Here is a 13,054-nt window from a genome sequence, read left to right as displayed (position 1 = left end):
AAAAAAAAAAAAATGGTTCCAAACTGGAAGGATCTACTCTGGGAGGTCATGAACTCCTATCGCTAAGGGTTCCAAGCAGAAGTAGAGATGATATGATAAGCACCGTGGGGAGAGGGAGGGGAAAATAGGAGGAAGGAGGAGGGGGGAGGTTCAATGTGAATAAGAGGCTAAAATAAACCTCTTAATTCTGTTTCAATTCTATCTCTGTTCGACTATATTTCTGCCTAGTTCTAGATAAAATTGTGGGCAGAAAGTGTTACTTGCTCAGTCGTGTCCGACTCTTTGTGACCCCATGGACTGTAGCCCGCCAGGTTCCTCTGTCTATGGGGATTCTCCAGGCAAGAATACTGGAGTGGGTTGCCATGCCCTTCTCCATGTGGGCAGAAAGCTGAGCCTCAAAACTAGATAAGTATGTGTTATAAACTTTATGTTATTTTTGCTCTTCTTTTTCCCATGCATATTGATATTTGTTTTTTTACCTGGCTTCCCTCTGCTAAACTTTAGTTGTCTTTGGATTCATGAAATAGCCAAAGACATTAGCTAAGAGAATAAATGCCAGTCAGCATTTCAGCCTGAGTTGAGTTTAATGTATTAGTGAGGAGGGGCTATGTTATTATATATATTTGGAATGGAGTGGAAGATACTGCTAGAGTATAAGAGATTAACTTTTCTTGATGTAGAATTCTTCTTTTGAGGAGACTAAGTTATTGTTTTTTTAAATGTTTTTCATATGAAACATTTTTAATATTAAAACATGAATAATTTATAATGCTTTAGATACACTGCTTTACACATTAAGAAAACCTTACTTTAGAAAAATGGAAAATCAGGACGCCTTGGTCTGCATCTCAGAGAGTGTTCCAGAACCGACGGTGGAATGGGTGTTCTGCGATTCACAGAGTGACAGGTATGACGTGAGAACGGCTCTTGTGACTTTCTCTAATATAGTTGACATCATACTGTATGTACAAGTTATCACCATGTTAACAAGAAACATGCCCTTTTAAAGCATGATTGGTGTGGACTTCCCAGGGGGGAAGTGGGGGGCGTGTCTTAGTGAGGGTGCCTTTGGAGCTCCCATTGGTCATGTCACTGACCTGTAGGACCCTCCCTGCATATCACAGGACATGAATTAGCACCCTTAAAGTTCAGGGTTGTTGACTCTCTAACTTAAAGTTACAGGGTTGTTGACTCTGTCGGGGGAAAAAGAAAGGTCCAGGGCTTCCCTGGTGGCCCAGTAGTAAAGAACCATCTGCCAATGTGGAAGAAACGGGTTCGATCCCTAATCAAGTAAGGTGGCTCAGGCACCACAATATTGACCTGTGCTCTAGGGCTTGGGCACCACAACTACTGAGCCCACATGCAGCAACTGGCAGAAGCCCGCACACCCTAGAGCCCATGCTCCGCAACACGAGAAGCCACCGCAATGAGATGCTGGCGTACCCCAATTAGAGAGTAGCCCCCACTCACCACAACTACAGAGAGCGCCCACACAGCAGCACAGATCCAGCACAGTCAAATTAATAAATAAAGTTATAACTGTTGTGTTTTTTTTAAAAAAAGGTCCAGACTTTAAAGTTTTTTACTTTTTACTTTTATCTTATTTGGCTGCACTGGGTCTTAGTTGGGGCATTTGGGATCTAGTTTCCTGACCAGGGATGGATCCCTGGCCCCCTGAGTTGGATGCATGGAGTCTTAGTCACTGGGCCCCCAGGGAAGTCCCAGGTCCAGGTTTTAGTGTATAATCCCCTCTAGATAAAAAAAAAATCCCCTGTGAATGAATGTTTAATTTGTACTTATTCCATGTATTCTGGAAGAGCAGATATGATTGTTTGAAGATGTAGAATCTACCTGGGTCTGAACCCTTCTGTGCTTATACCTGTGTGGCCTTGAGTTACTTAACCCCTTGCCAGCTCATTAGAAGCGTGGGGCTGGTAGCGGTCTGTGAGGAAATGAATCGGTACACGTGAAACGCACAGAACAATTCCTGGTAGATAGTCAGTACCTTGTAAATGTGTTATACCTAAGTGTTCACAAAGTAAGGATTCATGCTGTTTGAACTAATTAAAATGTACTAAACAACTTTAATTGAAAAATGGGACTAAAGAGAAGGCGAAAAAAAAAATCAGGTTGCCAAATGATAAAACTGGGATTCCACATTTTGAAGGAAAAAGAGATTACCTATAGATATAAATGTAATGTGTGAACAGAGAAGAAAAAGATTAGAAAGCTACACACAGCAAAATAGTAACAGTTGGTCATCTCATGGTGGTAGGAATATGGGCAAATTAAAATTCTTTCCTTTGGGTTTTTCTGGATTTTCCAAAATTTCTACAATAAGCAATTATTGTTGTCTTAAAGATTAATTATTATTGGGACTTCCCTGACAGTCCAGTGGTTTAGACTCTGATCTTCCAATGTAGGGGACTCAGGTTCCATCCTGGTCAGGGGACTAAGATTTCCCTTACCACTTGGCCAAACAAAATAAACAAATTATTGTAATTTAAAAAGAATTATTGTTGCCATTTTTAAAACTCAAGGAATAATACGTAAACAACAAAGAATATATTTGACTAAAGTGATAAAGAGGAGAAAAGTGATTGTACACAGAAGCTGTATATAGTCACAGAAAGCTGTGACTATTCCAAAAGCTGTACCTGCTTTGGGAAAGGTGATAGTTAGGGAGGTGGGAGAGGGCAGGGAGAAGTCCCTTCAGTCCCTGTGCGTGTGTGCTAAGTTGCTTCAGTCGTGACTCTTTGCGACCCCATGGACTGCAGCCCGACAGGCTCCTCTGTCCTTGGGGATTCTCCAGGCAAGGATACTGGAGTGGGTTCCCGTGCCCTCCAGGGGATTTTATCAAACCTGAGTGACCTGCACTGCAGGCAGATTCTTTAGCACTGAGCCACTGGGGAAGCCCAGATCCCCAGGTGGGGCTGGCTCCTCTCAGGTGACACCACCCTCTCCTCTGTGAGCTGTGGGGACCCTGGGCACTTCTGCAGCCCTGGCCTCTCTCCCTCTCACGGCTTGTCCTCTTCAGAGCTTCAAAGATCCTACACCTTGTTGCTGTATTAAAACCTAATTGTGCTCTTCCTTTTCTCCATTTTCTTCCCCACCCCTTTTCTGTCTTTTCTCGGTTCTTCCATTCGTTTTTTCTGTTTAACAACAACCAAGAGGTCACCAGACACGAAATCTTTTTTTAAATAAATTTTTATTGGAGTATAGTTGCTTTACTGTGTTGTACTAGTTTCTAGTGTGCAGCAAAATGAATCTGACATACATGTACAAGTACCCCTCACTTATGGATTTCAGGTCACCTCTGAGCATTAAGTAGAGTTCCCTGAGCTATACAATATGTTCTCATTTGTTGTTGTTCAGTCGCTAAGTTGTGTTCAACTCTTTTGGGACCCCCATGGACTGTAGCCTGCCCGGCTACAGTCCTCTGTCTGTGGGATTTCCCGGGCGAGAATACTGGAGTGGGTCGCCATTCCCTTCTCCAGGGGATCTTCCCGAGCCAGAGACTGAACCCTTGTCTCCTGCACTTTCGGGCAGATTCTTTACCTCTGAGCCACCAGGGAAGCCCATGTTCTCATTAGTTATCTGTTTTATACATGCTGTTACCTATTTTACACATGCTGTTTTCTATTTTATACATACTATCAATAGTGTGTGTATGTCAATCCCAATCTTCCAGTTCCTCCCACCCCCCTTTCCCCTTTAGTATCCGTACTTTTCTCAAAACCTTTGGCACTCTTTTATTATGATTCTCTCCAGCATTATTCTAATTAGGTGAGGTAATGAATAACTAACTAGTTCCCTTAAGAATTCCGTGGGTGGTGCGCACACCCTCAGTATGAATTGGTTTGCCTTGTGACCTGCTCCTATCTTTATTTTCTTATCAGGCTCTTAAACTCTACAACCTTTTATCTGGCTCTTCTCCTGAATACTCGCTTGTCATTTTAAAAAGTGTTTAGTCAACTGACATTTCTTTTTTAATTGCAGCTGTAAAGGAGAGAGTCCAGCTGTTGTCACGAAGGAGGAGAGCGTCCTCCATGAGTTATTTGGAAGAGATATCAGGTGCTGTGCAAGAAACGAGCTGGGCAGGGAATGTACCAAGCTCTTCACTATAGGTAAGACCGTCATATCCTGTCCTTCTGTTTTCTGTGACTGTTTCTTGGAGACAGTCTGGGACTAATCATCACCCCTTAGGTCCTCACTCAATTTCAAAAATGCTATAGTTCCTTCAGGCCATTTTCAGTGTAATATTATGGATTCTTCTGTGCTCATTTCTTCATAAGAGACTACTTAATCTCTAAAATATCCTTTTATTTTGGGATAGTTTGTAACATTTAAGATGCCACTAAAATCTTTTTTTTTTTTATTTATTTATTTTATTTTTGGCTGTGCTGGGTCTTTGTTGGTGCACGGGCTTTTCTCTAGTTGTGGCAAAGGGGGGCTACTCTCTAGTTGGGGTGCAAGGACCTCTCATTGTGGTAGCTTCTCTTGTTATGTAGCACAGGCTCTAGGGCCTGTGGGCTTCAGTAGTTGCTGCACATGGGCTCAGTAGTTGCGGCTCCCAGGCTCTAGAGCAGAAGCTCAGTAGTTGTGACCCATGGACTTAGTTGCTCCACAGCGTGTGGGATCTTCCTGGACCAGGGATGGAACCTGTGTCTCAGGCGGATTCTTTACCACTGAGCCCCCAGGGAAGCCCTGAGATACCATTAAAACCTTTATTCTGCAGAATGTTCAGGATATATTGTGTGGTGCAGGGGGGAATCACTTTTCTTCTTACCCGGGATTTTTTCATCTTCTAGATCTAAACCAGACTCCTCAGACCACACCGCCACAATTATTTCTTAAAGTAGGGGAACCCTTATGGATAAGGTGCAAAGCCATTCACGTAAACCACGGATTCGGGCTCAGCTGGGAATTAGAGAATAAAGCACTGGAAGAGGTGAGAGGATGAGCTGGTATTCTGAAATGCAGAAAAATGAACCAAGAATCCAGGTGGAAATCACTCCATTCAAACTCTGTTTTATATTAAAATCTAGGGCAGCTACTTTGAGATGAGTACCTATTCCACAAACAGAACTATGATACGGATTCTGTTTGCTTTTGTATCATCAGTGGGAAGAAACGACACTGGCTATTACACTTGTTCCTCTTCAGAGCATCCCAGTAAATCAGCTTTGGTCACCATCCTAGGTAATGCAGCTGCGCACATAATCTGTACTCGTGTTTTTAGTTGTTTTGGTGTGGAGTGTAAGGCAGGTGCTGCAAATTCTGCTTCAGTATAAGGTTAGTATCAAAAAGTTGAGAGAGAAATTGAATTAGGATAGCTTTGTGAAATCAATACAAGCTGCCCCTCCCTTCCTTTTCTGGTTAAACCGAGCCTGAATGCCACTGTTTTTGCTCTCATCACATTGTAATGTGACCCTCTGTTTGTGGATTTTTGTCTTCCAATAGGCTGGAAGGTTCCTAAAAACAGGAATAATCCCTTCTATCCTTGTAGTCCCAGACGTGGCTGAGAGCCAGACGCAGAATGCATCATTAATAAGCACTTGTTCTAAGAACTACCTGAGCACTGCCCCTCAAGGGCAGAGAGCAGTGGTTGAGAAAACCCAACAAATACTTGTTGTTTAGTCACTTGGTTGTGTCCAACTCTTTTGGGACCCCATGGATTGTAGTCTGCCAGGCTCTTCTGTCCATGGGATTCTCCAGGCAAGAATACTGGAGTGGGCAGCCACTTCCTTTTCCACGGGATATGCCTGACCCAGGGATTGAACCCATGTCTCCTGCATTGGCAGGTGGATTCTTTACCACTGAACCTTGAGGAAATGGAAATTTGGGTGGGCTGTGTAGGATCTGACAATAACCCTGCTTTAAGTAATCTCAGAGACAGCAATAAAATTTTTTTTAAGTGATCTCAAAAAAAAAAAGTGATCTCAGAGTAGGTGGCAGCCTTTAGCCACCTACATTGAAAATGCTGAGAAATAAAAAGATTCTCTTATCAAACTAACAAGGAAGTATTCCCCAGGGAAACCTTGTGCGTATCACTGGCTAGACTGTTCTTTTATTTGTGCCCTGAGATTATTTTATGTGGCATAAGTCACGAGGAGGCCGTTCTGACTGAGGGATTGTCAGTGGGTCCCTCTGTGTCCATGGTTCACCAGGCTGGAGAAATCCTCCAACCCCTTGAAGTTGTATGCAAAATCAATAGATGTCTTTGTACATTTCTCTGGGAAGAGCATCAATTATTTACATCTAATTCTGAGCGAAATCAGAAGGTGATATGCTCAGGCTTCTAACTGGGGACAGGACTCATGTGTTTCTTGTTGGGCTATCAAATCTCAGTTTTCTTGCTTAAAACTGATGAATAAAAATTTATCTTCTCAATATATTTCCATATGAATCTCATTATCTCATTATAAAAAATGCATTTTTTTTTTTTTTACAGAAAAGGGATTTATAAACGTTTCCAAATCAAATGAAGATTATGAAATTGACCAGTATGAAGAATTTTGTTTTTCTGTCAGGTTTAAAGCATACCCACAAATCAGATGTACATGGACCTTCTCTCGAAAATCATTTCCTTGTGAGCAAAGTGGCCTGGATGATGGGTACAGGTGAGTCCAGGAGGCATCGTCATTCTTGGCCAGACCCTTCTGGTTACCCTTGAGTGAATGTGCTATCATGCTGATATGGAGGACGAGGAAGCAAGCAGCAGACTTGAGGGCACAATGATAACTCTTTAATCAGTTCAAAGAGTGTAACCTACTCACGAAAAACAGAAAGAACCATTATCAGTTTGAGTCTGGCATTTTCTGAGTCACCCGATAGTTACTTCCTATTTGAGGCTATGTGCTCCTGGCACACGAAGTCTCTCTCAGCCCCTTGGCAGATAACTGAGGAAGTAAAACCCCTGAAAAACAGAAAACGCTACCTATAGGTATATTGATTTGAGTTTTCAAAAAACAAACACAGACATAGCCCAAGGATAAATGCTGAAGGAAAATCTCATTTTCCTGAGGGTTTGTCCAACCGCACTCAGGTTTCTCTTAGGGGAGAAATTCTTCAGCCCCTCTTTGGAAAATAAAAATCAACATGTTTTTAAAGTTGAAGGATAGTTAATTTGCAATATTATGTTAGTTTCAGGTGTATAGCACAGTGATTCATTTATACACATATTTTTTGTTGTTGCGTAGTCACTAAGTCATGTCTGACTCTTTGGCAACCCATAGTTGCCAAAAGAGACTATGTCTATAGACCTATATAGTCTATGGCAACCCATAGACTGTAGCCCGCCAGGCTCCTCTGCCCATGGGATTCTCCAGGCAAGAATACTGGAGTGGGTTGCCATTTCCTTCTCCAGGGGATCTTCCCGACCCAGGGACTGAACCTGAGTCTCCTTCATTAGCAGGCGGATTCTTTACCACTGGGAAGCCACCAGGGAAGCCTCTGATACATGCATATATATTCTCTTTCAGCCTTTTTCCCTTTATAGATTATTACAAGATATTGAGTGCGGTTCCCTGTGCTATACAGTAGGTCCTGTTGTTAACCTATTTTACGTATAGTAGTGGGTATATGTTAATCCCAAACTCCGAATTTATCTCTCTTTCTCCTTCCAAAAAACAGCTCTTCCTTGTATATCCTAAGGCTCTGATGCTTCTTATCTCTTAAAACTAATCCCTGGTAACAATGGTTTCAGGATAGACTATGAGCTGAGAGGCATCTGTCATGTCTTAAGCGAGTCAATGGGTTTATGGTAAACCACTGATTCTCAACGTGAGCCCTTATACCAACTGTATAGTAATCATCTGGGTGGATATTAAAAAATGTGGATTCCTTGCTCCCATTTCAGACATGATGAACCAAAATTGGGGCACAATGCCCCAAGGCTACATTTTTTAAAAGAATACTGCACGGTTGATTCTTGGTCCAATTTTTATCACAATATACTGATTCTGCAGTGGTTTTCCCCATCAAAATATATTTTTCTTGACATTACAGCTGACTTGCAGGACACTTGGAGCACAGCTGAACGTTTTTTCAAGGTGCCGTGTCAGGGCTTGGATTAATCTCCTTTGCTAGTTGCTAGCTGTTGACTTTAGATGCTGAAAGTTCAGTCACCAAAGAAACTACAGTCAGAAGTTGGTTCTTTGGGGTGCACCTGTTACCTTTGCTCCTTAATAACTACACTTGAGTAATCTCGGAGGCATATTGCATCCAGAGTCTATGTGTTTAATGAGAACCTCTGGTGACTCCTGTCACAGGTCTGGTCCTGGACTGTACAGTACGGGTCTATCAGCCACACGTGGCTGTTGAGAGCTTGACATTTGGTGCCAGTGGAGATGCACTGTGACGGTAACATGCACAGCAGGTTTTTAGGACTTAGTGTGAGAAATAGGCGGTAAAATATCTCAATAATTTTATCTTGATTATATGTTAAGATGCTAGTATTTTAGATATATTAAGTTCAATAAATCTATCATTACTGTTTACTCCTTTTCACTTTTTTAGATAGCTAACTGGAAACTTTAATATTATGCATGTGGCTTGCATTATATTCCTGTTGGATGGCACAGGTCTAGGAGACGAGTCAGAGCTGAGCTCTTTTCATCTTTTTAAAAAGTGTTTTATTTATTTAATTTTGGCTGTGTTGGGTCTTTGTTGCTGTTCACCGGCTTTCTCCAGTTGCAGAGAGTGGTGGCTACTCTTGGTTGAGGTGCTCAGGCTTCCTATTGAGGTGGTGTCTCTCGTTGAAGAGCCGTGGGCTCTAGGGCATGCCGAATCAGTTGCCTCACGCATGTGGAGTCTTTCCCAGACCAGGGATTGAACCCATGTCCCCTTCATTGGCAGGAGGATTCTTAACCACTAGATCACCAGGGAAATTCAAGCTCTTTTCATCTTGATTCTTCTCTGTTTCCTGATAACCATGCTATTCTATACCCCAAAGTGATTTGTAGCTGATCCTTGTTTGCTTTTTTATTTTTTAAAAAGAACTTTTGGTTTAGAAGTCAGTTAATTTTTAAAATATTTTACTTATTTCTTTATTCACCTGTGCCAGGTGTTAGTTGAGGCATGTGGGATCCAGGGATTGAACCCAGGCCCCCTGCATTGGGAGTGTGGCGTCAGCCACTGGACCACCAGGAAATTCCCTTGTGTGTGTTTTAAAAAGCACTCTATAATGCAGAGTTTGCATGGAACTGTCTATCCTCTCTTGCCCAAACCTCCTAACGTTCAAAGCATTCATTTTTAAAGTAATTAAGAAGGCAGCCTTTGGATGGACTCACAGTCCCCTAACTCAGGGCTTCTCAACAACAGACTGTTGACATCTTGGGCTGGGTAATTCTCCACTCAGGGTGCTGGGGGTGGTGGCGGTGGAGTCTTTCTTCTGTGTGGTAGGATATTCTGCCGAGTCCCAGGTCTCCACCCCATGGATGTCAGTAGCACCACTAACCCCACTTGTGACAACCTAAAATATCTGTGGACATTGCTGGATGTCCCCTGGTGAGAAAAAGTTCCTGTGGTTGAGAACCACTGCCTTGGAGGGGGGCGTCACCCCATTGTCATACGCCCGTATTCTCAACCATCAAACTTTTGAAAGTAGAAGGCAGAGGGCCAGTCCTTCCCCTGCTAGCTGAGTTGACTACTTGCGTTTAGGATGTCCGTGCTGTCCCTTTCCCTGTTCTTTGTGTTGTCACCCAGTGTCAGAGAAGCTCTTAGTCCTACAGGATTCTCTTGCAACATTGATTCAAAGAGATAGATGATCAGTGCAATTTAGTTCAACAAATATTCCTTTAATACCTTCTCAATGGGCTCAGTGCCTTCAGGGGCTACAAGCGTGAACAAGGTGATGTCTCCCCCTCAACTCCCTCAAGTTATGCAGGCACATTTAAGGGCCAGGGGCCACCTGGGAGGTCGCTGCTATTTGTGCTGGTGACACCTGGCACCATTCTTAAGATCTGACAGACTCACTGATTAGAGAACCGTGTCTCTGATATATATGGATCTCGGGCCAATCTAGTTAATCTGGTTTCATTCCATGACCACAACCTGCATCCCTGACCCCAAGTAGTTATCTTCAAGAGGCAGCTAAATGGATAAATGAGGGAAGATCCTGACGCCTATAGTGCTTGTGCCTTTCACCCCTAGTTCCCGGGTGATACAGTGAGCCTCTTGTGTGCTGAACCCCACTGTGGGGATGGGCCCTGGCATTTTCCTGTCTTTTTAGAAAGGCGTTGTACAATGCCTTGTGCTATTGTACAAGGCAACAGCTACTTAGTAAATAGTCAGCAGCTATTTAGTAAATGAATGAATTCATCATCACCTCCCAGAAATCAACTCAAAATGCACACTCACCACTATACTTGCTGCTGCTGCTAAGTCGCTTCAGTCGTGTCCGACTCTGTGCAACCCCATAGACGGCAGCCCACCAGGCTCCCCCGTCCCTGGGATTCTCCAGGCAAGAACACTGGAGTGGGTTGCCATTTCCTTCTCCAATGCATGAAAGTGAAAAGTGAAAGTGAAGTCGCTCAGTCGTGTCCAACTCTCAGCGACCCCATGGACTGCAACCTACCAGGCTCCTCCGTCCATGGGATTTTCCAGGCAAGAGTACTGGAGTGGGGTGCCATTGCCTTCTCCACACCACTACACTTAACTCAGTATTTATTTTACTTAAAAAGTTCTTGAAGAGCTACAATATTAATTGATGAAAATGATGCAGTGAGTGTGATGGCCCACTTGATTCACAATGCCAGGTGAGACAGAGCCTCCTTCATCATGAAAAAGACACTCAAAATATTGAATAAAAGATGAACGACCAAAAAAACTGAGCACAAGTGCTCTCAACGTCTTCTGCTCTCTGCATGAGGCTCTGTGTTGTAATTGGGGGTGCAGACTAAATTCTGAGTTCTTTTCCATTTTTTATTATAAAAAGTTCCCAATTTACTAGTGAACTCAGAGGATAATACAGTAAGCGTCCTTTACCCACCACTCAGTTTCAACTATTTAGTCAAACTGAATTTTGCTGGTGAAGTACAGAATTTTCATCATGTGGCAGGAGAGGACTTTAGAAGCAAAGTGCCACCAGTTTTTCTGTGTAACCGAAAGGTCTTGTAATAACAGTACTCCTGAAAAAGCTTTGGTGTGGTCGTGTGTGTGCCAGAAATCTAGCAGCTTCCCCCACCTTCACAGCTTCGTTTCTCCAATTTACTTCCTCAAATATTGCACAGAGTTTATTAGGGTTTGCCTTTATGTTTACGTTTTATGAAATTGTAACTTTCCAGCAGCCCTGATAACCAGGTCCTGGGAAAAGGTTCTAGGATATTTCGTCTGTTCGTTTGCTTAATTTCCTATCTCTGTAGACTTATAAACAAATCTGCCTTAGCTTTTCCTAATTTTATGGTTAAACACACACACACACACACACACACACACACACACACACCCCAAAACAACTTATTAGGATGTTATAATTATTTAAATAGTCTCTTCTAAGAGACTCTCCTTAGGCATGACAGATTCCTGTATTTTCTTTTTTCCTGAAATATATAATTTTCCAATTCTACCAGTCTGAGTTCTGCCCACAACAGGCATTAACTGAGAGCTTCCTGGTACCAGCGGTATGGTAGAGTGTGGGTTCTGGGTGATGAGCCACAGTCCTTCTTGGGACAAACAGAAAAGCCAGCTCTCAAGTCAATAAATGATATGTGATTGCAGGACTGCATTGAGCTTTTTTGGAAGGACTGTTTTGGTTCCCTGAAGGAGATGAGCCCTGAGTGTAACAAACACGAGGAGATGTTTGCTTGTAGTGAACAGTGGGAATTTCCAAATCCTGCCCACTCAGTTGTAAGGTATTGACCAGGTCATGAAGCCTCACTGAGAACAAAAGAAACGTCTTTGAGCCCTTGCGATGTGCCAGTGTGCAAAGTCCTTTATACAGATCATCTCATTTGATCATTATTCCATTTTATGAAATATGGAAACAGGTTATGTTACTTACCCCAGACCTAGGGCAAAGTCAGTCCCTTTCATGCACTCTTATTTTCTGAAATTGTCTTAAAGAGAGAAAGGATATAACACCCACAATTCCACCACCAGAGTTTATATTTCAGACTTTTTCTATGTAACTGCCATGATAGAAACAGAAGTATAGGTTTTTGTATAAACATGAAATTAATTGTGTCATTTTTTTAATTGTGCCATTTGTCACCCAATTTTTCCCTTTAAAATATCATCTTTTGCTTTGTTAATAAGTGTACTATTATTTACGTGATCACTTTTATGGCTACATGGCATTCCACTTTTCAGAAGATTTTATTTTGACTAACTCCTTGATGGGCATTTACTTAAATTTTTTTTTTCTTTGCGTCTTTGTTTTAATGTGACTTTCTGACAAGGTATACCCCAGAATAAAGCTTCTAAATATCTTTTTTATTCAAAATGATTTCCAGACTTAATAAGCCTCATAGTAATGATGATCTAACGCATTTATCATGTTTACTATGCGCTAGGCATAATAATCGGAGAAAGTGATGGCACCCTGCTCCTGTACTCTTGCCTGGAAAATCCCATGGACGGAGGAGCCTGGTAGGCTGCAGTCCATGGGGTCGCGAACAGTTGGACATGACTAGCGACTTCACTTTCACTTTTCACTTTCATGCATTGGAGAAGGAAATGGCAACCCACTCCAGTGTTCTTGCCTGGAGAATCCCAGGGACGGTGGAGCCTGGTGGGCTGCTGTCTATGGGGTTGCACAGAGTCGGACACGACTGAAGCGACACAGCAGCAGCAGCAGCAGCAAGCATAATCATTGGAGAAAGAAATGGTAACCCATTCCAGTATTCTTGCCTGGAAAATCCCACGGACAGAGGAGCCTGGTGGACTACAGTCCATGAGGTTGCAAAGAGGCAGACACAACTTAGCGACTGAACAACAACTAGGCACTATTATAAGCAGTTTATGCAAAACTGCTTTAATAAAAATTTAACAAAAACTACTCTAACAACCATATAAGGTAGATACTACCTTCATTTTGCAGATAAGGAAACAA

General features: G+C 42.5%; 1 protein-coding gene across 2 annotated transcripts in view; it reads left to right on the top strand.

The window, feature by feature from the left end:
- FLT3 (fms-related tyrosine kinase 3) overlaps positions 1-13,054 on the top strand; it is a 53,439-nt gene that overhangs the window by 14,051 nt on the left and 26,334 nt on the right. Inside the window, exons 1-6 of one of the 2 annotated variants that reach the window (XM_010851221.1) lie at positions 348-409; positions 778-907; positions 4,000-4,127; positions 4,812-4,951; positions 5,049-5,202; positions 6,455-6,623. In XM_010851221.1, the coding sequence (XP_010849523.1) occupies positions 819-907; positions 4,000-4,127; positions 4,812-4,951; positions 5,049-5,202; positions 6,455-6,623 (680 nt within the window). In that variant the 5' untranslated portion in view covers positions 348-409; positions 778-818. Of the gene's footprint in view, positions 1-347; positions 410-777; positions 908-3,999; positions 4,128-4,811; positions 4,952-5,048; positions 5,203-6,454; positions 6,624-13,054 lie in introns of those variants that run through there. The other variant, XM_010851220.1, reaches the window with a different exon arrangement.

This window comes from Bison bison, unplaced genomic scaffold (assembly GCF_000754665.1).
Source record: "Bison bison bison isolate TAMUID 2011002044 unplaced genomic scaffold, Bison_UMD1.0 scf7180017864299, whole genome shotgun sequence".
Taxonomy (NCBI): Eukaryota; Metazoa; Chordata; class Mammalia; order Artiodactyla; family Bovidae; genus Bison; species Bison bison.
This window is presented reverse-complemented; position numbering and strand designations above follow the sequence as displayed.